The 26,834-nt window shown below is 39.7% G+C and overlaps 2 protein-coding genes across 10 annotated transcripts in view; one reads left to right on the top strand and one right to left on the bottom strand.

Annotated features, from left to right (window-relative positions):
• Positions 1-378: 378 nt before the first annotated feature.
• Positions 379-6,176, top strand: Abra (actin binding Rho activating protein). Its single transcript, XM_036208788.1, has 2 exons — positions 379-1,037; positions 5,699-6,176. Exons 1-2 carry the CDS (start codon positions 379-381, stop codon positions 6,174-6,176), a joined length of 1,137 nt encoding a protein of 378 aa, XP_036064681.1.
• Positions 6,177-11,379: 5,203 nt separating this feature from the next.
• The window catches only part of Oxr1 (oxidation resistance 1), a 402,931-nt gene continuing 387,476 nt past the window's right edge, over positions 11,380-26,834 (bottom strand). For 5 of the 9 annotated variants that reach the window (XM_036208895.1, XM_036208896.1, XM_036208894.1 and 2 more), the window contains 6 exons: positions 20,693-20,773; positions 18,901-19,026; positions 18,070-18,222; positions 15,998-16,093; positions 14,375-14,448; positions 11,380-13,277 (listed from right to left, as the gene is read on the bottom strand). In XM_036208895.1, the coding sequence (XP_036064788.1) occupies positions 13,142-13,277; positions 14,375-14,448; positions 15,998-16,093; positions 18,070-18,222; positions 18,901-19,026; positions 20,693-20,773 (666 nt within the window). In that variant the 3' untranslated portion in view covers positions 11,380-13,141. The remainder of the gene's footprint in view (positions 13,278-14,374; positions 14,449-15,997; positions 16,094-18,069; positions 18,223-18,900; positions 19,027-20,692; positions 20,774-26,834) is intronic. The other 4 variants (XM_036208899.1, XM_036208898.1, XM_036208900.1 and 1 more) reach the window with 1 other exon arrangement.

Genomic DNA, 26,834 nt, shown 5'->3' with positions numbered 1-26,834 from the left:
ATTTGTGCACAAACTGGATGCTCCTCTAAATGCTAGGATCATATTTTAAGGTCAAGGAAAACATAAAGCTGAGCACATGATGCAGTCTAGTACTTTCCATCCTGGCACTTGGAGAAGGGAGGAGGGAACATAGCCGTGTCCTTTGCCACCAGAGATGTCCCTCTGCTGTGATGAAATGGGACCTGTCAGGGTTTAAAAACAGAACGCCGTCAGGGATCAGGCACCACATCTTGGCAAGAAATGCTTTGCATAGTTTCCACCGTCACGGGCTCTCCTTCCCACTCATACCCTGCTTCTATTTAAATCCCAGGCACCTCTCTCAACCACATTCTCTCTTTAGCCAGTGCCCAGACTGTCAGCAGAGAAGAAACAGGTAGCATGGCTCCTGGAGAACAGGAAAGGGAGGTGGGGCCAGCGAAGAGTGCACTCCGGAAGGTACGCACAGCCACCCTGGTTATCAACTTGGCCCGTGGTTGGCAGCAGTGGGCGAATGAGAACAGCACCAAGCAGGCCCAGGAGCCTGCGGGCTGGCTGCCTGGAGCAACCAACGACCCACCCCACACTCCTAAACCAGGGGCATGCCCCAGTGCCCACCAGCATGCCCTCAAACCTCAATCTCCAAAGCCAGATGGACATGGAAATGGACAACACTCAGAAGAAGCCTCTGCGGTCTCCCACATCAAAAGGAAAGAGGTGACCAGAACAGTTGTCAGCAAGTCTTATGAGCGAGGAGGAGATGTGAACTACCTGAGCCACAGGTATGAGAATGACGGAGGTGTGTCTGAAGCTGTCCAGCCAGAGAATGACATTGACAGAATCCTCTTCAGTCATGACTCGCCAACACGGAGAAGAAAATGCACCAACTTGGTATCCGAACTGACCAAAGGCTGGAAAGAGATGGAACAGGAAGAGCCCAAGTGGAAGAGTGACAGCATGGACACAGAGGACAGTGGCTATGGAGGGGACTTGGAGGAGAGGCCTGAACAGGAGGCCGTGCACACGGCTGCTGCCAGGATCAAACGCCCCTTGCCCTCCCAGTAAGTGAATGCAGCCTTGTACTTCTTGTGCCCTAGCCACCAGAGTTCCAGCAATAGAAACAGAGAGGGAAGGGGATGCATTGCCAGTTAGATGAAGTCCTTTAGAGTAAGCACATCTCTGGCCTGAAAGGACAGTGCTAACTTAGGATGCGTCCTTCTGGTCCATGCCATCACTGCCTCACTAACTGATGTCAGCATTGTTCTTCAGCTTCCTGAATTGAATTTGCATGTGGGCCCCTTTCTTGGTATGGTGGAGACATATGCTACAAGCTTAGAGAATGAGATACCCAGAAACAAAGGTGCACCAAAGTCATAGGAGCAGTAAGTGAGGCAGCAGGAAAGGCTGAACCGAGCCTGCATTATCACCCTTGTGCTACATGTATTCCCTTAGCATAAATCAAAGCATCAGTTAATTGATGCTCCAGTGTGCAGAGTCTTAGTCCAACTATATTGAAGGGCTTTAAAAGAGACAAAATAATGGCTTTTATGTGAGCATGCATGCATGTGTGTGCGTGTGTGTATGTGTGTGCAAGCCTGTTTGCACATAAACCACTATGCGTGGGTGTGGAGGCCAGAGAAGTATGCCAGGTGTCTTGCTCTGCTGCTCTCTACTTTTATATACAAGACAAGGTAGCTCACTGAACCTGAAGCTTGAAGCTTTGGCTCATCTGACTGGCCAGCGAGCACCCAGGAATCTGCCTGTGTGCTTCTCAGTGCTGGGACTACATGAACATTGGCCATGCACAGAGGAGCTAATTCTCCCTAACATGTCTGTGTGGAGTGGGACAAGTAGCTGAGGTTCTTCAGTCATGAAGACAATTGGGCATTGACTGTCCAGTGGGGGGCACCACAACTACCTCCCTTCATAAATATCCCAAACTTGGACTAGGAAATTCACTCTTAGGCCCCCTTGACATACTGAAGCTAAGATTCAGGTGAAGGACATTGATTAGAGAGCTTTCCTGTACCATTCCACTTGGTTGTTTTATTTTCTGTTAATTTTATTGCCATTTAATAACTTATTCAAATAGTTACTCCCCAAATGACAGAACCATGTTAAATTAGTTCCCATATTGTCATTATAGTTCTAATAACCTGCCTTCAGGTAAGAAAGCAACATTAAGATCATGCCATTTTTAGAGAGGAAAGATTAGGAATAATATGTTTCTGTGAATAAAGCTAAACTTTCCAAGGTATTTTGCCTATCACATCTGGTAATTTAACTATTTTGCATATTCTTAGAGGGAAAATGATTGACTGTTGGCTATGAGAAAATGTACAGGTAGAGGCTCTGAATTCAATTGAGGTCTCCTAAAATATGGGTGATATGGTAAGAGCTTTGCTGTCAATACTATATTGTCTTTATAAACATCAATCTAAATCAGTGGTTCTCAACATTCCTAATGCTGTGACCCTTTAATACAGTTCTTCCCATTGTGATGATCCCCAACCATAGAATTATTTTCATTACTACTTCATAACTGTAATTTTGTTACTGTTATGAATCCTAACGTAAATATCTGTGTTTTCTAATGGTCTTAGGTGACCCCAGTTGAAATGGTTGTTCAACCCTCAAAGGGGTCATGACACACAGGTTGAGAACCACTGATCTGAACCCTTTCACCTTCTAAAGCATACAATAACATGATGCTATTGTATTTGGTGGCCTAAAAGATCTCTAGGATATAAGAATTTCTAATTTCAATTTAAACATGACATTTTCATACTTTTAACAACTAAAAACGTAAAACCATTCATACATTTGTTGGTATAAAAAGATCCATTGTGGTATGTGTCTTCCAAATGTTTTTAAAAAAGTTGCTTGAGACAGGGCTTCTGTGTTGCTCTGGCTGTATTGGAACTCACTTTGTAGACCAGCCTGGCCTCAAACTCACAGAGATTCATTCACCTGTCTGCCTCCCAAGTGCTGAGATTAAAGGCGTGAGCCACAACACCTGGCTATACTTATTTTCTAATTCTTGTTTTGTTCCATTTCCTTTTATTTTTGGGAATTACAATATGACAATGAAATGGGATTTTGAAAATGCTTCTTTTAAAAGGTAATGGCTTCTTCATCAATTTATTTCCAAACCTACAACTCTTATTCTCAAACATTGAGCTCCAATACGCAGAGCACCTAAGTTCTTAACTAGAAGTAGAAGACAGAAATTATATCTTAAAAACAAAACAAAACATGGGTTGGGGATTTAGCTCAGTGGTAGAGTGCTTGCCTAGCAAGCGCAAGGCCCTGGGTTTGGTCCTCAGCTGGGGTGGGGGGAACAACAGAAAGTCACAGAACATGAAGTTTAAACAAATCACCTCCTGCTAGTGTGCAGTTTTCTACTGTACCTTTTTTCTTTATAAAAATTACAAAGTAGGCATAATACCCACATGAGAAAATTTAAGGAGGTCATATGTTCAATTGGTCACCTGGATGCCAATGTAATATTTTTCATCTGTGCATAACATCACTGAATTCTTCAGCCTTGTGCCTCTACACATAAGTTGCAAATGCAACTTTATGTTACCTGGATTATATTTGTGAATGTCTTTTAGGGTGCGTTTCCCACTAGCCAATGGCTACCCAAAGAGTGCTTAGAAGTATGTAAAGGACAGATGGAGTAGTAGCTAAGCAGCCATGAACTAACTACTAAAGGCTGATCGTATGACACTTTAGCATGGAGCAGAGCTCTATGCTAATGAGACTTTACTGCATCACACAGCTACCTTCTGAAGTCTCTCATGCTTTGTAGCTGGATGGATTCTTATTTTCAAATATGCCACCAGATTTTTTTCCTTGAGCTAACTACAATCATTAGATTATGCCTGTTTTCATCACTGTGGCTTCAAGGGTACAAGATTGACTCTTGTAAGATTTTTAGGCCACACTGGGACAGCTAACAGCAGTGACAGCTCACTTTAACAAGGCTGAGTGAAATCACGTCCACTTCAATGTGCTGCTGCTTTTAGCACTGTTTCAAACTGAAGGGGCTGTAATAAACATAGGATGTACAGTATTGTGTGCTGCTTTTCCCAGTTAACCTTGCTGCATGCTTTTCTCCATATGACTACGAAAGTGTAACATCAGAGCATTCCCTTCTAATTCTAACCTAACAGTGAGACCACAGTCATAGGACTTTTTGAAACATAAACATGGGAATTAGTGAAACTTCGCCATCTAGTGGATATTATTTCTCTTTGAAAATGACTCTATTGCACTTAAACCACATACAGATCTGGTGTCTACACCTGATGGGCTGCATGTCTTCTTTATGGAAGGAGAGCAAACATTTGTCTCCTGGTACCGGGAAGAAGTGATGAGTCTCATCAACTCAGGGTTATCCTGACAAAACAGGGGTAGAAATGGTTACTGGGATTCACAGGCCCATCTGTCAACTGAGCAGAATTTATCAAGTGTGTACATTGACACATACACCTGGCCCACTCTTGGGCCTAGAGCAGTGAATTAGGAGTGCTCAGAGTCCTGTCATGCCACGCATAGAGAATGCAAGACTTCTCTTCACATCATCAATCCCAATGCGTCCAGGCATGAGGCCACTTAGTGCTTCACAGAGTAAAGGTGGTTGCCTTGGTAAGATGGAGTCAAGTTATTTTTTTGTTGCTGTTGCTTTTTGTTTGTTTGTTTTGTTTTACAAAGAAAAAGTCTACTAAATTGGAGATACTGAAGCAACAGAGTTTATCAAGTACAAAAATTAGCTATTTGAAAATTAGGTCTGCATCCTCTTATAATACAATGTTTCAAAAGCTGAGTTTTGTAGTTTTAATAAAAAAATGCATTCCAAATTCCAAGGGAACACATACAGATATATATGTGCATGCGCCCATGTACACACATGCACACACACACGGACTTTGCATGCTGGTGCCGTCACATTGGTTGTAGCTTCAGTCTTGCTAAGTCCTTCCCCTGCTAAGATTCAAGCAGTATCTATGAGTTGCAGACTGACCTCTTGTGACAGCTTCGTTTGGCTTCAGATTCCAGTCTTAGCTTTCCACTTCACAGTTTTGTCTTTAGAATGTTCTGTAATCTTTCTGGCTCCAGTTTCTTCATCTATACAGCTGAGTGAAATATTACCCATGTTACAGGATTATAGAGAATAGTAATGAAGTGTTTGAAAGAATGCAGCACATAGCTTTCAGTAAGACACATCTATTGGTGTAATCTGATGCCTTAAAAATTGTGTACATCACTAACACGAGACTTGCATGGGAAAAATGCACAAAATTCTATTCATAACTACTCCAATCTGTATAGTAGTACCAAATGCATGTTTGGGAAATAACTGGTTTCAGAAAACCTCTGAGAACTGATTCCAGTTCAGGAATGTTCATAACATGAAACATATTAGAAACAGATACTTCCACACTATAGATAAGAGAGGTTTTGTGGTTTGTTTTGTTAAACTTGAGTTTAATATCATTGGTGTTTAATCCATTATTGTTAGAGAAAGTGACCTAGGATATAAAGTAAGAATGATATAAAAAAAATCACTTTTTTGTAAGTTGTATCATGCATTTTATCATCCTATGAACTTACATCCTAAAGACTTACAATCAGATGCACACACATGGAAGGTTTAAAGGGAAGTGACACTTGCTGTTCATGTGTCAACCTTGCTTCTCCACCTTCTCTCCTCCAGGGCAAACAGATACACAGAGACACTCAATTGTAAGGCCCAGCGGAGATACAGCCAAGTGGACAACTTGAAAGGGAGATGGCAGCAGTGGGCCGACGACCACATACAGTCACAGAAGCTCAATCCCTTCAGTGACGAATTTGACTACGACCTGGCCATGTCCACTCGGCTACACAAGGGAGATGAGGGCTATGGCCGTCCCAAGGAGGGAAGCAAGACAGCCGAAAGGGCCAAGCGGGCCGAGGAACACATCTACAGGGAAATCATGGAGTTGTGCTTTGTCATTCGCACAATGGCTCGCCACAGACGAGATGGCAAGATCCAGGTTACTTTTGGAGAACTCTTTGATAGATATGTTCGGATTTCAGATAAAGTAGTGGGCATCCTCATGCGTGCCAGGAAACATGGACTGGTGCACTTTGAAGGAGAGATGCTCTGGCAAGGCAAAGATGACCATGTTGTGATTACTCTTCTTGAGTAAGTCCTCAAGAAATCAACTCGCCACTGTTCTACTGTTGAATAATGTATTTCAAGTTCAAAGGCAAGCTGCTCTGGAATGTTACCAATATTAAATTATTTTATATAAATGGCTTTTGGTATTTTTTCTATGAGGTTACTACATGAAATTTTAATAAAACACATTCAAAACATTTTAGGAGTACACAGACTTTAATACATAATCAGCATATTGATACTTAAAAATTTACTTACTCTTTTAGGCAGAAATGTTTGTCTTTCATTGATGAAATTATTACAGATTTAAAATTACACATTACAGGTAAGAAAGTTGACCTTAGATAAAGTAGAACAACATTATAATGTAAGTCATTTTTAGGGGGAAAAGTCCACTAAATTGCATAAAATTAAAAGTTTGACTGTCTTTTTTCTAAAAAAACCTCAAACTTTATTTAGCTAAGGACAACCTCAAACTCCTGACTGCTGGCCTCTATCTTCTTAGTGCCGGGACTGTAGGCTTATATGTGATCATTCACACTTTATAAAAAGTGCTGGGAATCAAACCCAGAGCCTCATACCTGCCAGGGAAGTAATCTTATTTACCAGGATATTCCTCAGTTCTTTCAAAAAACGTTATTGCACCACCTTTGGTATCCAATAAGATGTTGAAGTTCCTCTGTGTGGTTCAATTCCAGTGGGGTTCCTTCAGTCAACCTTTTTCTTTTTGATTTCACCAAGTCACATACAGAGAGAGATGCTATCAGTGGCCTTATTACCAACAAAGAAGACAGTATATCACCAGGGAGTGGAGGTGGGAGGTCCAGGAAAGTAGAGTGGAGGTGGGAGGTCCATCAGCAGGGAAGTAGAGTAGAGGTGAGGAGGTCCATCAGCAGGAAAGTAGAGAGGAGGTGAAGAGGTCTAGGAAAGTAGAGTGAGGTGGGAGGTCGAGGGAAGTAGAGTGGAGGTGGGAGGTCCATCAGCAGGGAAGTAGAGTGGAGGTGGGAGGTCCATCAGCAGGGAGGTAGAGTGGAGGTGGGAGGTTCATCAGCAGGGAAGTAGAGTGGAGGTGGGAGGTCCATCAGCAGGGAAGTAGAGTGGAGGTGGGAGGTCCATCAGCAGGGAAGTAGAGTGGAGGTGGGAGGTCCATCAGCAGGGAGGTAGAGTGGAGGTAGGAGGTCCAGGAAAGTAGAGTGGAGGTGGGAGGTCCATCAGCAGGGAAGTAGAGTGGAGGTGGGAGGCCCATCAGCAGGGAAGTAGAGTGGAGGTGAGGAGGTCCATCAGCAGGGAAGTAGAGTGGAGGTGGGAGGCCCATCAGCAGGGAAGTAGAGTGGAGGTGGGAGGCCCATCAACAGGGAAGTAGAGTGGAGGTGGGAGGTCCATCAGCAGGGAAGTAGAGTGGAGGTGGGAGGTGCAGGAAAGTAGAGTGGAGGTGGGAGGTCCATCAGCAGGGAAGTAGAGTGGAGGTGGGAGGTCCATCAGCAGGGAAGTAGAGTGGAGGTGGGAGGTCCATCAGCAGGGAAGTAGAGTGGAGGTGGGAGGCCCATCAGCAGGGAAGTAGAGTGGAGGTGGGAGGTCTATCAGCAGGGAAGTAGAGTGGAGGTGGGAGGTGCAGGAAAGTAGAGTGGAGGTGGGAGGCCCATCAGCAGGGAAGTAGAGTGGAGGTGGGAGGTCCATCAGCAGGGAAGTAGAGTGGAGGTGGGAGGTCCATCAGCAGGGAAGTAGAGTGGAGGTGGGAGGTGCAGGAAAGTAGAGTGGAGGTGGGAGGTCCATCAGCAGGGAAGTAGAGTGGAGGTGGGAGGCCCATCAACAAGGAAGTAGAGTGGAGGTGAGGTGGTCCATTAGCAGGGAAGTAGAGTGGAGGTGGGAGGTCCATCAGCAGGGAAGTAGAGTGGAGGTGAGGTGGTCCATTAGCAGGGAAGTAGAGTGGAGGTGGGAGGTCCAGGAAAGTAGAGTGGAGGTGGGAGGTCCATCAGCAGGGAAGTAGAGTGGAGGTGGGAGGTCCATCAGCAGGGAAGTAGAGTGGAGGTGGGAGGTCCATCAGCAGGGAAGTAGAGTGGAGGTGGGAGGCCCATCAACAAGGAAGTAGAGTGGAGGTGAGGTGGTCCATCAGCAGGGAAGTAGAGTGGAGGTGGGAGGTCCAGGCTTTTTTGTCTTTGTGGAGCTTCATACACAAGTCTGATTTTTGCTTAAAGCCTTGATGAGCGATGCTGCTTACATTATGTCAATAACTGAGCAATGAATAAGAAATATAGAAATTCTATGAAGTGGATGTTCACTGGAGAAAATCTTACAGAATCACTGAATTTAAAACCTGAGACATTATTCCTTTCTGTTCTAACAAAGAAAATGCCACAAGACATAGAAGTCATCCTCCATCTCTCTCCCTCCCTCCCTTCTCTCTCTCTCTCTCTCTCTCTCTCTGTCTCTCTCTCTGTCTCTCTGTCTCTCTCTCTCTCTCTCTCTCACACACACACACACACACACACACAGAGAGACACACACATACACCAAAACAAAACAAAAATTAAAGAAAGCTGTTAAATGTAAAATGGTTATAATACTCTGTGTTAAATAAGAAGTCATTATATCTCAAAATAATAGGAATCCATAACTGTTACATGTTAGACAAACTACAGATTAAACTACTTTAGAAACTGTCAAGAATGATTGCTTCAAACAGAAAATTCCAATACTTTAGAGGAAACACATACAATTTTGTTTTCTGTACTGTTTGAATCATAAGTCATGACTAGTATTTCTAGTGAAATTTCTTATGTATAATACACACATGTGTTATCACAGTGGGACTCATGTCAGACTGAGGAAAAAATAGCAGAGTAAGAGCGGTAATAATTTTTGTTGTTTTTGTATTATTTTTGGATTAGATTCCAAACCATCTCTTTTATATCATTTATCATCCAGTGCTAAATTCCTAGTAGCATGGTCTTGCTCTCCCAAACCCCAAGGTTTCCTTTTGACTTTCAGTCTTCTCTAGTGTTTGTACTGGCAGGCCCTTCCAGCCTCCACCTGAATACTTGCAAGTTGCTGACTGCCTGATGATTCCCAAGTTCATTCCCCTCCTCACTCTGCTCACCCCGAGAAGGGAAGCTCTAAGCTTGGGGCTATTTTTCTTCCCATATTGTGCATCAAAATGAGACCATGGTCATACTCTGCTTGGTTTTTGGTTTTTCTTTCACTTTGAAACACCAGCTGCTGTTCTAATTATCAACAGAAATAATGTAAAATTACCAGAGCCATTTCTTCACGGTACAGTTATAATTTTGTGTAAGCTAGAATTTTGTTACACCCCTTCTGCTCAGTCAGTTCACTGAGTCATTGTAAGATAAACCATGTGGCCATGCTGAAGTGGTCCCTTAAGCACAGATGTCCCCACTTTAGTCCTTGGTACCCAGGACATTTCCTAGTGCATAGTCATGGCTTTTCTTTAATCTACAGGCTGATCTATAAACTACTTCAAGATTTCAGAGCAGCTTCTACCATTGCATTGCATTACCTCGTGTTCAGACATGGGGGACACGCCAGTCCCTGACAAGATCACATCAGACCTATTCTTTTGCCAGTAACGTTTACTCCCGCCATTTCTCTGTAAGCACCAGAAACACACATATGCATGCAGACTAGGTTATATGTGTGTAAATGTTCATCAAGTTATTTTGGAAATAAGAACACTAATAATAAAATCAACTCTCTGTAGGAATGAAAATAAATGAGTGAACAGAAGAGCTATTGTCTTATCAGAATGTACCAGACTATACCAGCTTTTAGATTTGACTTTTAGAAGCTTTTAAACCACCACCACCAAAACTTAAAAAGCTTGAAAACTTTGGTCTCAAAAAGGAACTTTCTTTACATTCTGGATGGCTTTATCTAAGCCTACCATTAATTTTTACTTAAATACTTAAAATGACCCACCTAACCCTGGAAAGATTTGTAAGGAGGTTTTTGTTTGTTAGTTTCAAATTTTGCACAGTATTTATTTTTTTAAACTTTTCTTGCCAGGTTTCCATATGATGCTTTCCAAAAAACGTTTCTCTATTTCTCACACACTGTCAAGTATATTAACACGAAGATATTGGTAGTATTCTCTTACCTCTTTGTGTCTGTGAATGCACTTTTAGTCTTTTCTTAACCGCGACCTTTCGTTCTTCATGTTAATTTCTCTAACAGGTAAAACTGATTATTCTCAGATTATGTTTTGTATCCTTTTAAAATTGTATTTATTTTTGCTCTTCCATGTTTATTATGTCTCACTTGCTTTAGGTCCAATTTGTTTTTCTTTTAACTCAAGAGGGAAGCTCAGAGCCTTTTCTTGTGCCCATTAATATTACTTTGATGAAAAAAACAAAAACAAAAAAACCTATTTCAAGAACCCTATTTTAAAATAGGTCTATAATCTCCAAGGGTATTTCATCCACAAGGAAGTCATGTGGTTCACTTAAAAAACGTAGTATTTTGGAACAGAACATCAAATGTTTCTTTTAAATGGATAATTTCTCATACTAGATTGTATTACTGTTACCACCTACATACTCATTTTTCTTCTTTAAACACTGGCCACTTGGTAGTAACACAGGTGAGTTTTCAAGTTAAAACCCTAAGATGTTCAAGAAATTACTGACCTATATTTTGGGAATTTCCTATATATGCGAAATGTATTTTGGTCATAGCTACTTTTAAGTGTTGGCACAAAGTTGGTAGCCAGTTCTTGTCAAGCCCACTTCTGAAACCTCTTTCAGTTCCACTCTTGGGCCACTCTTTTTGTTCTTATCAGGGCCTCGTCATCCCCTGGATCTCACAACAGACTTCTTATTTCTCCCCCATCTCCAGCATTTTCGTACTTCTTCACCAAGACTTCCCTAAAGCACACACCTGCCCATGGTACTCTCCACACGAATATTCTCAAAAGCTCCGTGAGACTAAAAAATAAGAAACTGCTTGGTGCTGTGCACAGAGCGCTTCATTATACTGGGATTTGTGTTATGCACTCTCTACCCTCCCCGACACTTCAAATGCCTTGCATTACCGCTAGTAAGTGACTCTCCACTTAAATAGCAGTGCCGCTCGCCACCTCTACCTGATTTCCAACCTCTATGGTTTCCTGTTGCCCCATCAACACAGCCTGCTAGCAGGGAACTCAGGCCAGTGGTGTGCTTACTATCAGTTCTTAGATACGGAAATAACTCAATTAGTGAATAAATCCAAACTCATTTGCATTTATGCATTTAATTTTATTTGGTATACATCTCTATGACTATGTTGTAGTTGAAATTGATTACAGGATGTTTTAAAGATTTATGATTAGTCACCTCCACAAAGACAATAATACTGCTGTGGAAGACCAAAGGGGAACAGATACATTTATTTACAATTCCCTATATTATAAACATTTAATCTAGACACTATTACCTAACTTGTAATGAGAGCTATACACAGACGAGGAAATGATGCCCTGTATTTCTATTCATCTTCCGAAACAACATGTCATAGAACACCATAGATTTTGATTAGCATTCATTATGCTTTCTTTAGATAATTATCTAGACTTCTCCCAAAAGAACTAGGTATTTTTAAGTTATATAACTAAAACTATTTAAGCCAACATACTTGGCTGGTAATTTCATTTTCAGAATAATTTAAAGTGCTATAAGCAACCTGGCAGTCAACACTTTCTATAAGAACAAAACTATCTTTAAACATCAATTTACAAGATATACAACGGTTGTGTGGAACAGCTGGATTTTCAGCACAGTCACTGTCACGTGTATAACAGCAGGGTTTATTCTTTGCATAACACGAAGCTCTGAAATTTAACCGATGAGTGCTGCCACAATGGCTTATTGTTGGTTTCCTACAAGAGAGGACACAGCTGCTAGTTTATTCTAGCTTTTCATTTTTTGAGGCCACTTGACGGAAGCTTGCACATTCACCAAGTCTACTGAGTTACAGTACTATCTACTACAGTCACTGCCCTCTTATAAGAGCAGATGCTAATGGCAACTAATAACATATACCACTTTAAAAAAACCAAGTTTTTATTTCAAAACAATTTTTTTCCTTTGGATCAGAAAAAAACAAAACAAAAATGTATTTGGGGAGTTGGTATGCAACAAGGCTAAAAACAACAGAACTGTAAAACAGTATATCTGACACAATGTTGAAGAAATATGCAAGTTTTAGTTTCTGTACTTATGATAATGCCCTATTAAGCTACAAATATGTAAATAGTATTACTTGCTTAATATATTAAATCCAATAGAATCATCAAATTCCTGTTCTCCTCTGTCAATTTGTAACTCTTTATCTAATAGTTCAGTGATGAAACATGCGCCCAAACCTGCATATCATGTGTGCTGCAGTCAATGCCAATCAGACTTCTCTTCCAAGTTCATTGTCTTAAAATGAAATTGAGAATGTCCACAAAATGAATAAAGAGAATGCTATACTGAGTTAGAACTAGAAGAGGTCTATGAAGCGTATGTTATTTTGGCATGTGGTATCTCACTTAGAAGGAAATGATAAGCAGGTCCAAATGTCATTTGTGTCAACTCCACCAGATACAAAAGTATCTTGACCCCATTTCCTCAGTGTCCCAAGTACATTGCTCTATAAAAAGAAACTATAGATAAAAAAAAAAAAAAAGTTGAACAACAGAGCACCATCCAATTAGGAGACTGAGATAACAGGAACTGAGAATGTGGTGGCCTCTCTGATCAAGATGCTGCAATATGCTGACAAAACCCCACCCAGCTGTTATACTACAGGAACCCAGGCCATGGTGTAAACAAAAGAACTCTGGGACAGAAACATGATTTGAAAAATAACTCCAAAATTATAGCTGTAGTAAATGGCAAAAGGACTGACGTGAAAGCACGAGTGACATGTGAATTGTATTGCTTCTTGAACATTCCAGACAATGCTTTGTCCATTCAGGTTTGGGCTGATGTCCTGCTAAGACTGAGAGCACAGAGTTTATTCAAAAGCCCAGATTTCAATGTCTTGGATAAAGAAATCCTCCTTCTTAGAAAGTGTGTGATTTCCAAAGGTTTTACAGGAATGGCTTCTCCCATGGTAGAGATCTCCATCAAGCCAAAGGGCAAATTCTCCTCTGAAACACAGCCAAACAACAACTATTAATCTTCACACCCTACATTCTAAAGGAAGTGATTGGGCCTCTCAATATCCACTAACTCCAGGACCATGAACTTCTCCAAACCTTTCCCTACTCCTTTTCCTTATGACACAGAAGCAAAAATTTTGTTTTTCATTCCATTATACATTCTTTTACCATACACACTGAAGAATAAATTAAGCACAATAAAATTTACTTCATATAAAATTAGTTTTTGACATTTGGTATAACAAGTATTTCTTTACTATTTTATTGTTTAATTTAATTTGTACAATTTCAATCTGGTTCTCTTAGGTATTAAAATTTCTGTCATCTATGATAAAATGAGGGTTAATATTAAAGACACGGCAAAAGCAGCTTATTTATCCCAGATGCTTAGAAATAAATACTTTGCTATTAAAAACAGTATCAGGACAAGCAACTGGAGTTTTTGCTGAGTTACTTCTCTATCATGGTAACAGACTGTGAAACTAATGCTGGTAGTGTTCAGTCAGCAGCCACAGAAAAGGACTAAATGGACAAGGGACATGATGCTGGGGTCCTGTATCGAGCACTGGGAACACCACAGAAGCTAGGTGTGGTAGGACACAGAGACTGAGTAACATGTAACAGAGCTCATTGGAACAGACTTCATAAAGGAGTAAAATGAATGGGCTCATACTATTGAAGAAAAACAAAAACTCTGAACACGGTATCAGTAAATCTTACTACAGAAAAACAAATTTATAATTGTCTGAAATAAAGATCCAAACTATGATCAGGGAAAAGTATAGATTTGTTGTATATAATGAGTGCACTATTATGTGCACTTGAATAGTCAAGACATTAGAGAATTTAGAATAGTTAAATTTCAAATTTCAAAGATCCAATGCACATTAAGGCAAATGATAGGTCTTAACAGAAATCAGCTAGCCAGCATTTTAAAGAAAAAAGTACTAAGTACCTTAAAAACATACTTTGCCATAACATACAAGTTTAGATTCTAATGTTAAAATTTCCAAAGATAACTTATTATGTAAATAATATAAACATATTTGTTAGGAATCTCATAGTGAAATGTTCATGAGACTTACCCTCCACCACCAAATGCTAATGAATCCATGTCCCCTTTGATAAAGAACATATTATCTCCTGTCCACTTAAAGACCTATAGAAATGAAGACAAAGGTATTGAACATAGAGTGGAAAACAGGCACCAGTGAGTTCTCTCAAACTCAGGGAAGTTTAAACAGCAGGAACAATAGCATCAAAGTTCAGCAGAAAGGCTCTGGTCCTTTGGTTTCAGTGTTCCTCATTCATTTTGAAAGCACATGGGTGACTGCAGCTAACTCTCCACTCCTATTTCTCAGACTATAATTCTTCATACTTCTCTCTTCTGACATTAACCTATCTTCTAACACTGACTATAAATGTTTGGAAACTGCTACAGGGCCAAGATCTTTTCTGTGGGCTCAAATTTCCTGTTCATTATTTTTAAATTAACAATGCTTATAATTTTCCAAATTAAAACACTTGAGAAATCTGAAAACCAAACCAGACATCAACAATCTTGTGTCTGTGTATTTTATACATGCATAAGTGTAGTTAGGGATACATGCCCATGAACATGCATGTTGAGGGCAGAGCAAGACTGGCTAGCTACCATGCTGTCAGGGTAGGCCACCTGCCTTAGTCCTCTATTGTTGAGGCTATACATGTAGCTAAGTCCAGCTTTTATGGATGCTGGGGTGCAAGGTCAGGTCCTCATGATTGCTGAGGACCTGAACCAACTGTTTCCTAAAACTCAACATTATATTCTTATATATTTAATTCTAATATTTTATAGAAATTTTACCCAAACTAATTAGTATAGCCCCAGTGCCTCATCTTTATCATGTTTTTCAATATTATCATATATGAGCACATGTGCATATACACATACATCTATTTTAATCTAGGCTTTTTATTTTATTTATGTTTTGTGTATTAAGTCACGAAATTCTGAGAGAATGGACACTCTAGCTCGGCTCCTTTCCATTATTTCTCACAGTGTGCTTCTTCTCCTGGGCAATCTGGTGATTAAGTTGAACCCACTTTCCTTTCTCTTTGGCTTCTTATTTTAAAAAAATCATTTCCTTCCACCTTCTCAGGAAGCTATCCCAGCTTAGAGTGTTTAATGTGCTCACACCCATTCATTCTCTTCTCAAGAGTCTTGTCCTAAGCTAACTGCTTTCAACAATGCCAATAGCATACTGGGCGACACTAGAGTCTTCCAGTTTTATGAGAGTAACATATATGAGCTATCATTTTGTGAACAGTATTCATTGCCCTGATATTTACAATGTTTCTCTTCTTGTAGATTTGCATACATGTGGCCAAAGGAACAGCTTCATGTTTCCTAAAATCCAGGAAAGCTTCTTTTTTCCCCTTGTATTTGTCATTTGGGACAGTTAGTAGAACACTGACTGTTGTGGTCATAAGTTTCAATAAAGCTTTGACATTTCAGTTGTATATAATGAATACATTATCACATTTACCAGATGCTATATGTAACATAAAAAGGTTTGTGCATAAGCATAAATGCCGATGGAATCTGTAACAACTCTGAATTTATCAGTTGATATGTTCTATGGAGACAAAAGCTCAATTAGTCTGCATGAGTTTTCATACTATCTCCTTTTCATATACTTGCAATGTTGAAATATAACTTTTCTTACCTCAAATTCTGGACAGAAGGTAAAAACAAAGGTTTCTCCAGTACCATAGAAGCCATCACTTACTTTAAATGGCTCAGATGCTAGTGCACCAAAGACCTGAGGATGAAAGGGTCATGTTCAATGACACAGCTTCTAATTATTTCATTTGCATTACCCTCCATCACATACGTTTTAATACAATGGAAGAAATAGTCAGTAGTAGTTTTCATAACTTGTCATTAAGGAGAAATGACAAGTCCTGTACATGCCACATTCCATCAAGTACAGAGCACAGTGGCTTCTCAACAAGTGGAGAAAAGATTCCCCCTGGCTTTGAAGTCTAGGAAGATACAGTGATTACACTGAGGAGAGAGTGCATAGTCTAAAGACAGTATATACATATAGTCTATACATACAGTCTATACATGCCTCTACTGGATCACAATGTTAAAAAAAGTAAAAGTCCTTTGGTGTAGTTAAAACCCTCTTTTCCCCCCTTCCTGCATCATTACACAGAAAATACCCTAAGGGCACACTTTGGTTGGAATGGCCTTGATACCCTAATAAAAATCAAAGGAAGATGAAACTTGAATATTTCAGTATTCTGAGACCAAGTTTTCCTATCAGGACAGGACAATGTAGCATTTGGCAGATCTTTATAGTTACTGTGTCTAACATTCTATCTTTAGAGTATTAATTTTTAAAGCCCACATATAAGGGGTTATTTATTTAGAGGAATGTGCAGAGAATCTAAACGTGTAATTCAATTGAAATGATCCTAAAGTCCCACATAACAGACTCAGTCCAAGAGAGGGAATTTCCCTGGGACTTGTGGAGCTGTGCCTGCTCTGTTCCTCATCAGGCCCTCTTCAGAGGAAGCTGCTATCTGGCAGCATCACAGGGTCATTTGTTTACTGTGAGTTTTCTATGCAAGGAATCCTAAGCAAGGAACCCTTTCTGGGGTGATTTTCAACACATCCATATGCAATCGTGTATAGCATGAGTTCACTATCATTGACTCTCCTATCTTTTCTTAGGTATGTCACCTGAGGCAAGTTAAGTCAATTATCAAATCGGGATGACTACTATCTCTGCAGGCTTTTGAAGATTAAACAACTGGACAATTCGTTAAATACCTGATACATAAGAAATACAGGCAGAGCCAGGCGGTGGTGTCGCACGCCTTTAATCCCAGCACTCAGGAGGCAGAGCCAGGCAGATCTGTGTGAGTTTCGAGGCCAGCCTGATCTACTGAGTGAGTTCCAGGAAAGGTGCAAAGCTACACAGAGAAACCCTGTCCCCCAAAAAAACCAAAACTAAAACCAAAGCCAAACCAAAACCAACCAAACAAAAAACCCAGGCAGGTACCAGGTGGCCCCCGTTCTAATTAGTGGACACTTCTTTCCATCCTCTCACTACTGTCCACTGTTTCTCTTTTCTAGCTGTGATTTGGCTTTTACTCTTGCACAATGACCTTTAACTCTTAAGAACCACCTATTAACTACTGATGGGGAAGGAGTCATTATCTTCAGTGGGATGGCCACTGAGATGTGGCCCATGCTCCAATATAACCCCAAGCTTATGTTGATGCAAACAACACAACCCACATCCTCCACAAGACGTGAAAACAGGAGGGATGTTTTGGAAAGAGAGTAGTTAGTGCCACGAGGACAAGAGAGGGTATCAGTGGCTGAACAGAAATGAAACACACTACATACATACGTGAGATCATCAAATAACAAACACAAAAGGTATTTTTAAATGTCTACTCATTCTTAAGAGTCTGAAAATTTTTCTTCTTTCTGTAAGCCTCACTCTCATCTTCTTCACAGACACAAACACTTTTTCCCCGCATTTTATGCTCACCTTTAAAGATGTTGGTATGATCAAACTGCCTCTACCATATTATTGTTTTCTTTCAACACAAAGCTCTTACTTATTATGCTTACATTCAGCCTCTAGAATACTCAATATTGCCTTGTGCAATAAAATAATCAATAATTAAAGATTATGCACTAAAATACACTTTATGAAATAAGTATGCTTAAAGCTATTTCTAATGATGAAGAATCTAGACAATCAGTTTTCCATACCTGTCCATCACTGTCTTTAATCACCATCAGCACGGGAGTGTCTAAACCTGTCATTGTTCTATAAAGGGTCTTCAAACTTGTACCATGCTTCCCAGTGCCATACACAAGTGTCCATGGATAGCCAATGGTTCTTGGTGGGAGATGCTTAGTAAGCTTCAAGAAACAAATGTCAGTATTTACTTGACTACAAGCAGTAACATTTGGAACTTAATCACACATATAAAATGCAGGCTGGGAAAGAAACATCAGAAACTGTCTTCTTACTGACTCTGTGATTCTTCAATAAGAATTACACACTTCTTATTAAAAAATACCATTGTCTATTAGAAAATAAGTCATGCCGAACCAAAATGCCAACAGAGATAAGAAATATGGCTTGCTTATCACTTGTACTGTACTGACTTAACAAAAATATGAGATCAACTTTTAGCTTGAAAATCTTTTATAGCTACATGACACCAAATAAATTACTCAATGCCTCTACATGAAAAATTTCTTCACCTACCAAAAATATGCCCAGTAATAATCTCTAATTTCTATAACAAATGTGCCAGATAACACACACAGACCATATAACTGGGCATGTAACAAATCAAAGACTGCTAGATGTGGTGAGCACCAGCATTGGCACTGGGGCTAAGGCCAGGCAGTTCGGAGCTGGGAGTCCTGCTTAGGCTCCACACTAAGACCCTGTCTTCAAAAGCGGAACAAAAAGCAAACACCGGCCACTCTCTTTCTGCCAGTACATGAGCACCCACTGCAGGATGGCCCTGCAGCTGGAGAGTAACTGGAGGCTGCACACACTAGGACGCAGCAGCTGGCATGGCCTACCTTTTCAATCTGATCAGGCAGTAAGAGTTCACTGGGGTCACTTAGGTTTGGTCGGAAGGATTCAGACTCCAGGTCTGCTTTCGCTGGAGCAGCCTGCTTTGAATTGATGTCTTCCCTTGTAGTAATCTAAAATAGCAAACAGCAGTGGTGTGTCAATATGCAATTGTAATACGTTCTGCAAATTTCAGCCTTTTGAGTTAAACAAAACTTTATTAAGCATAGGTAGCTAAAGATTTCACAGGGCAAAGGACACCCCGTTCAAGTACAAACAGTGTGCCTGCCTGTAGCACAAGAGTTTAGAGCAAGTTCACTTCATCCACTACATGAAGAAGAACGGCCAACAAGTGCTATGCCTCCTGTTTCTGGGTAACAGGAAACTTACATGCATAGCTTAGCCCTTAGGACAAAAGAGAGCCAGGTAGCTTTTTAACTAAGTGCTCTTTAAAATATGTGCTAGTATTTATCACACAAAATACAAAAGCTGTCTTGTATTAAAATTTTAAAGAATGGTAGACTAAAAATGATAATGTTCTTTTCATTGGGGTGTTTTTAATTGCTTCACTGAAGCTATCATTTTGTAAAGCCGCCTTTTATTTTTGACTTATTAAAACAATTACTTTTCATCTACCGGAACCAAACAGTCAATATTAAAATTAATTTGCTCACAAATAAAGGTTAGATTAACTGGTTGTGTTTATTTGATAGAATAAGTTCACTGGAATTCATAAAATGACAAAAAATGGTAATTAAAAACTTACTTCATAATCTATTGTTAGTCCTTACAGTTTGTCTTAATTTAGGATCTAAAACACAATAATCCTAACAAATCAAAACCGTAATTATTATTGCTGAAACATTTAAACCCCACAGAATTCTACTTGAGCAGATAACTAAAATGCAGCCGAGCTCAGACTGGCACCCTCAGCCCTTCAACAGATCTCCTGCCAAGTCTGGATGGTATGGATTTTTAGCCAATACATGTTCTAGAACTGTATTGTTTCTGATGAGAAGCTACATGTGAAGACTTTCACATCATCATATTTTACCTTTATTTCAATGATGTGAAAGTTAGAACAGAACAGAAATCCAAGGCAGTGTTGGGAAAATTAAAGAGAACTATTCAGTCAGTCTCGGGAAGCAGAAAAAGGCATACTTCCATGATAAGGAAACACAAACTGAAAAATGAGTTTTCAATTTCATTACTTTGTTTTTTTCAACAATGCAAAGATTATTTCAGAGGATTTAAATAATGTATCTAGCTCAGATGGATTCCCTATTCTACCCCAAAGCATTTCCAATACCAACCAAGAATGCCTCAAGAAGAAAACCAATTTGTCTCATTAAGATTTTATTCAGTTCCTACAGCTGAAATAGCATTAAAGAAAGAACACCTAAGCCTTACTTTCTATTAAGACTTTTATAATTTTCCTATCATCTGGTATCTTTCAGATTCTAATCAGTAAAGGTTCACTCACAAAACCAAGTGTTCTCCCAATGTCAAATGAAAACTCATAGAAATATCTAGTGATGAGAATAGTTCTCAAGTGGTTGAAACTTGTGAAAATTTTTCTAGTGAAAAGAAGACAGCAAGAGGCAAACAAACAAACAAACAAATAAAGTAGCTCTCCAAGGTAAAACCATCCCTTAAGACAAAAAGGAATTTATTGTCTGGTAGCTTATTTTAGTGCTTCTTTCAAGGCAAATCCATCTAATGTGAGATTTGTCTTGAGAAAAGACACTAAAAACAGGGAGTGGTTACTCTCTGAAGGAGTTTAAACTACAGAAGGGGCACCTGGAGACGTCTGCAGAGTGTGCGCAGTTCTTCTGTATTTAGAGCATCGATCCTGCGGTGATACTCAGCCACTGACACTACCTGAATATGGAGACAGGAAGACAATAATTCCACTGACAGTTGAGAAGAGAATATGTATATAAATAGAAAAGACAGGAGAGAAAGTGAAGGAAAAGGGAGAGATTTAAGTGGGAAGAGAATGGAAACCAATATCTTTTCCTAATCCACACTGGAAACCAACAAGAAATTCATATAGAAACCACAGTTAAAATATACATGAGTGAGTTTTACCAATACATCCACCTAGTAGAAAATATGTTTACTTTCTCAACTATTTAATACCAACTGAACTTAATTTAAACATGTTTTAAAGGGTGGAAACTATAACATGCTTTACTAACACAGTTAGCATTTAATCAAAACCATCTTGCAGTTTACAAAGAGAGTGGTTATCAACTGTCCCCACAAAGCAGTCAAGCTCAAACACAGCATACTAACAGCCATGGTCCTAGAATTTCTTCTAGGTACATGTGACAAGCCGACCCATCTGTATCACAGGGGAAAAAAAGGAAAGAAAAGGCCAAAACCAGAAACAAAGCAGGAACACTTTCAAAAACATGTCTAATTTACAAATCCTTAAATCTGATATATAAATGTGGCCACAGTAAAATGGATGCACAATACAAAAACATAACAAAATACAAGCAACTGCAAACCCCATGTGCAAGCAGCATCTGTCTGCTACACTGTGACATTCTACTCTGCTAGGTCTGAGCACACAGCGCCATGTTCTCATTGCACCATGCTAGGCCAGCCAAGGCCCGCAGCACCTTTGCTCTGACTTTCTAGCAGGACCTGCAGTGTTCCAATTGCACACACATGGCTTCTGGTTCTGAGAGACACAATGGCTTCATGATGGAAACCAGTTGTAACCGGCCTCTACCATCACTTCTCAGCACAGAAGTACTCAATCAGTATATCTCTGGACTGCACTATTAGAAATTCTTATTTTAAAAACTGGGTAAATAGTTGACAAGTTTTGCACACACTTGTACACTCACACCCTCAACAAATCTTTGCTTAGGATTAGGGCAGAATTTCCAATAACTTCTGAAATGTCCCTAAACGTATTTTTGTCATCTTGTACTAAATATCTATGTAGTGTCCTCACAACTGACAATTATAAAAGCATTAACTGAAAAGTGTTGATATTCTATGTCCTATATTATTAAATATTCTGCAAGATTTAATTCCTTATGCAAAACCAAGCACATATATCTCATTAATATGCAGACTGCTTTTGTTTTTGATACATTAAGAGACTTTAAATTTCTTTATGATTTGCTGTTGGTAAATGTTTGATTTTTAAACCTATTTTATATCAGGTGTCATACAAAAATCCCTACACTGAGAGAACTAGCTGAAACAGTACCCACTCTGCTCAGAAGCTCCTCCCTCCCCATCCTGTGTGTGTGGTTAGATGCAGGTGTGCTCACATGTAGACACCAGATACTGACACTGTCCTTCTCTCTGTCCACCTTGTTTTGTGAGACAGGGCACCTCCTGAACCTGGAGCTTATAGCTTCAGCTAGCCCAGCTGGCCCACAAGGCTCTGGGATGTGTGCCTCCATCCACTCCATCCCCCTTTGTCTTCTTAAAGGACTGCTCTCTTCCCAAGTGTATCGACTGCTCCTTCACTTCTCTGTGGTTTGGGCTGTAGCTGTTAGTCATGACAAAACCTTTACTTTCTAATATTCTGAATTCCTACGGGAAACTCTTAATCTTCTAAACTGCCTAGAGTGCCCTTCCTGCTTGCTGCTGAATTTGAAAACCATATATTACAGGTAAAAACTATTCCAGAAAACACACACACAAACCTCACAAGTTTCCTCAGGTCAACACAACAATTACAGTTTCCAGACCGCAACATAACTATAAAACCTTCCCACAATACAGTGAATGTAGAGACAACACAAACACATGGTGATTCTTCTGAGCTGTAAAACCTCTTGTGATTCACCTTGCAGATATTAGAAGCTGTGGCTACAAAAGCAGTTAAGCTAACTCACCCATAGAGGGATTAGACTTCAAAAGTTGTCTTTGAAAGGCTCTTGCTTTAGTTAACTAAAATGAACTGGCTACCACTAATAGGAACAGCCCTATTCAAAGCTATGCAGTGGTTGTGAAAGCTGTCAGACTTAAGAATAGAAAAAGCAAAAGAAACTGGGCGTGTCCCCAGTGCACCACTGTTTTTATCTTGGCTTTTGCTAAGCAACAATCACACGCTCTAGTAGATGACTCTGCTTACAGATACAAAGAGTGGCGGCACCTTTCAGCCTCAGCAGCTTAGCTACACCTGGGTTTACTGAGTACAAAGCGAACAGGAGGTTTAAGTAAAGCAAAGGAAGACGTGTTTATTGAGGACTGAGTGATGACTGGCACTGTCTGGGGAGAGCTCCATCACTGCTGCTTTTTCTTTATCACTTTCTACCAGTTACCCAAGGATCAGAGGCTCAACACTCCCGTACTTATCGGTGGTTTTAATTTTAGGTTTAAGATAACTATTTTATATATTTGGGATGACAGTTCTGCAATTAAAGTTTCTGTTTCAGATTGACAACAATAAATATCTACCAATTAAAATAATGCCTTTCTGCCAGACGGTGGTGGCGCAAGCCTTTAATCCCAGCACTTGGGAGGCAGAGCCAGGCGGATCTCTGTGAGTTCCAGGCCAGCCTGGGCTACAGAGCAAGATCCAGGACAGGCACCAAAACTACACAGAGAAACCCTGTCTCTAAAAAATCAAAATAATAATAATAAAAATAATAATACCTTTCTTTGTTTTGAGACAGGATATCATTATGTGGTCCTGGTAGGCCTAGAAGTCACTGTATAGGTCAAGTTGACCTCAAACTCAAAGAGGTCTGCCTGCCTCTGCCTTTTGAGTGCTGGGAATCTGTGTGCCAGCGTGCCAGAAATAATACAATTTTTGATAAAGATGAAAGAAAACTTAGATACTAAAAATGAAAAATCATGGCCTTGCTTTACTTCCCCAGTCTAAATTGCTATGGGCCAAAGAGGATTCTGTGTGCTCTTTTATGACCAAATGTGCTATTACATTTAATCAGGAGTCTCCTCAATAAGAATTCTCAAATCATGAGATAGATCTACTCTGTGTTCCTTCTATTCTACTAGTTAACATTATTCTTATAGCTATTTTTAAGTGTTACTTCTTTATGTATACATTAAGCACACTTCCTAAATAAAAGTAAAATTAAATTATGCTCACAAAAGGGATTAGCTTTATAAGCACTTTTAAAATACTGTTTTATAAACACTGCTGAAAGTAGGAGTCATTAATATAATGAAGGATTGTGTTTCTTTAATGCCAGAAGCCTATCTTTTCTTATTCATATGTTATTAAAGTGTGTGTGTGTGTGTGTGTGTGTGTGTGTGTGTGTGTGTGAGAGAGAGAGAGAGAGAGAGAGAGACAGAGACAGAGACAGAGACAGAGACAGAGACAGAGAGAGAGTCAGGGAGAGTGTGTCTGTGTGTGAAAAAGGGAGACAACACATGTGTGCAAGTACAGAAGATAACTTGCAGATGTCAGTTCTCATCTTCTACCATGTGAGTGCCAGGGATTGAATTTAGGACAACATGCTTGGCTGCAAATGACATTTTTACCTGCTGAACTATCTTGCTGGCCTTTTCATAATAATAGTGATGATGATGATAATAAATTTGTATTCCTTCCTTCCCAGGCCTTATACATTCATTAAGTTTCTCTCTCCCTTTCCTTCCCTCCCCCTTCTCTCTCTTTATTCCTTCCTTTCTTTGAGAAAGTCGCATAGCACAAGCTAGACTCAAACTTAATATGGGGCTGAGGATGACGAAGAACCCCTTATCTTCCTGCCTCCATTGTCAGGTTCTGGGAATACAGAGGTATCTCAAGGCATCATGTTTCTTTAAATACTAATATATACTCATGCTATGGGGAGAGAAGACACAGAAAGCTGTCATAAAACCTGTAAACTAACAAAGAAAAAATGAAACTGAGTATAGAAGTGCATTTCTTTAAAAAAAAAAACATGGCTAAAAGTGAGCGAAAATTTTCCAACATACATACTGAATTAAGTAAGACTTTCTTTCTTTTTAGTTTTTATGTCTTTGGTAACTTGTGATGTATGCACAGAAGTTACTAGATTATCCAGAGACTAAGCTTATTAGAAATGGCACATCCACTTCTGACAGTTAAAAGTACACAAGTGAGGAAACCAAGAATTTCTATTTGAAAGCATGCTCACTCTGGCTAATGTCATTCCCTGAGTAATGAAATGGTTTGGATACAACACAAAGGCCAATGGGAAGGAAGTAGCAGGTCCTACCTATACCACACAATTAAACACCATCTTCTAGTCTCTCTGGTCTTTGAAGGGCCCTCAGAGGCAGGAAGTACGTTTGTAAACATTTATTTCCACAGTTACCAATGTAGATGCAGAATAAAACTTATCTAACTCCATTTTACATGGACAGAGAGAAATTAACACCAGCAAATTAGAGAGTAGAGAAAATAAAATTCAGAGTTGCTCTCAATCCCAGTCTCTTGAATCAGAACATTCATATACTTGACAGTTTACCAAACAGACAGCACTAAAGGACTCCGCCTACTCACTCTAGACCCATGGAGTCAGAGCACCTCTTCCCTCACACCACCACACATTCTATTTGCAACAAACTGTGACTCAACACCGAGAACCACAACTGGTCAATGTGCCGAGACTAGGACTCCAGAGTGCTCAGCTCTACACTGGATGTCTTCATCACACCTCTCCCCTGCAGGGCCTAGGGATCCTCAGGGAAGAGGAAGCAAAAAATGATAAGAGCCAGAGGTGGTGGATGACTTCAAGGAAATCATGCTTTCTGGACAAAATTGGGTAGATGCACATATGAGCTCACAGTGATTGTTACAGTGTACACAAATCCTGCATAAGCTCAAGCCAGGCAAAATCCCAGCATATAGGTAGGGCAATGTGGGGTGAACATATAGTCCCACCCTTAGCTCAGGACCTATTAGCATTTGGTAACTGTTGGAAGATGGAGAATAAGCTTTCTTCAATGACATAAGCCTTGCTCCGTCTACCACACTGCAGGACAGGCTCCACTCCCAAGAGTAAGTGGACAATACCAATAAACTTGATAGGGAGAAAAAACAAATAAATTAAAAACAATATAAAAAGAAAACTCAAAGTTCAGGATTGAGGGATGAGGGTGAATATGGGGAGAGTTGAGGGAGACAGAATCAAAACACACTATGAAAATCTAGATTTAATAAAAATATTATTAAAAACAAACAAAACCCAGTAATTTCTTGGCTTAGTGGTTCTTCTAGAATACTGAAATATTTATGCCTGAGACTGCTCCTAAACAAACTAAATCCTGCACACGTCATTTATTACCACTACTTCCTGATTTAAAAAAAATGTAGTAAAAATAAAAATATTATCTATGCATGTATAGTTACTTTGGTTAACTAAAATACGTTTTAAAAAGGAAATATAAGTTTGAGTTGTTATATCTAACAAAAAAGAGCGATAGCAGTATTTCTGGTGCCATGTAACTTGTTTTTTACTATAATTCAACATTTAAAACTGTCTTCATTACAACAGAAGCCCTGTTCTACTTTCTCTAGTGATAACTGTTGCTTTCACAATAACATGCCATGGAATTATAATAAACATATAAAAAGAGTAAACAGGTGATCACAAACTAGAAAATAGAACTAATAAGAAAAATAGCAGGGTAAATGCAGAATAAAACCAAACAGAATAGGTAAGTGTAACTCTCTAAGAGTAGGCTAGGAGTCAGGGAACTGGGGAGGGATGTCTTCTTCAAGAGGCAGCCGGAACCTTTCACATGCTGACACTGCAGCTGGCCATCCTCAAACTACTTGTGACTATTAGTTTAAAATGAACCCAAAGAACAGCTAGTGGCCCTAGAGTGGCCACAAAACAAAGTTAAGGGATACACTGATGAGAATAAATAGAATTATCTGTCTTCCTGGTCCAAAGATAAACAGAAGGTAAAACATAAATGCACAATAATAAATTAAATTAGCTGTCTCCTATCACAAGCACACACTTTC

The sequence above is a fragment of the Onychomys torridus genome, chromosome 16 (genome assembly GCF_903995425.1).
Source record: "Onychomys torridus chromosome 16, mOncTor1.1, whole genome shotgun sequence".
In the NCBI taxonomy this organism is placed as follows: Eukaryota; Metazoa; Chordata; class Mammalia; order Rodentia; family Cricetidae; genus Onychomys; species Onychomys torridus.
Note: the sequence above shows the minus strand (reverse complement) of the source record. Positions and strands in the feature narration are given on the sequence as shown.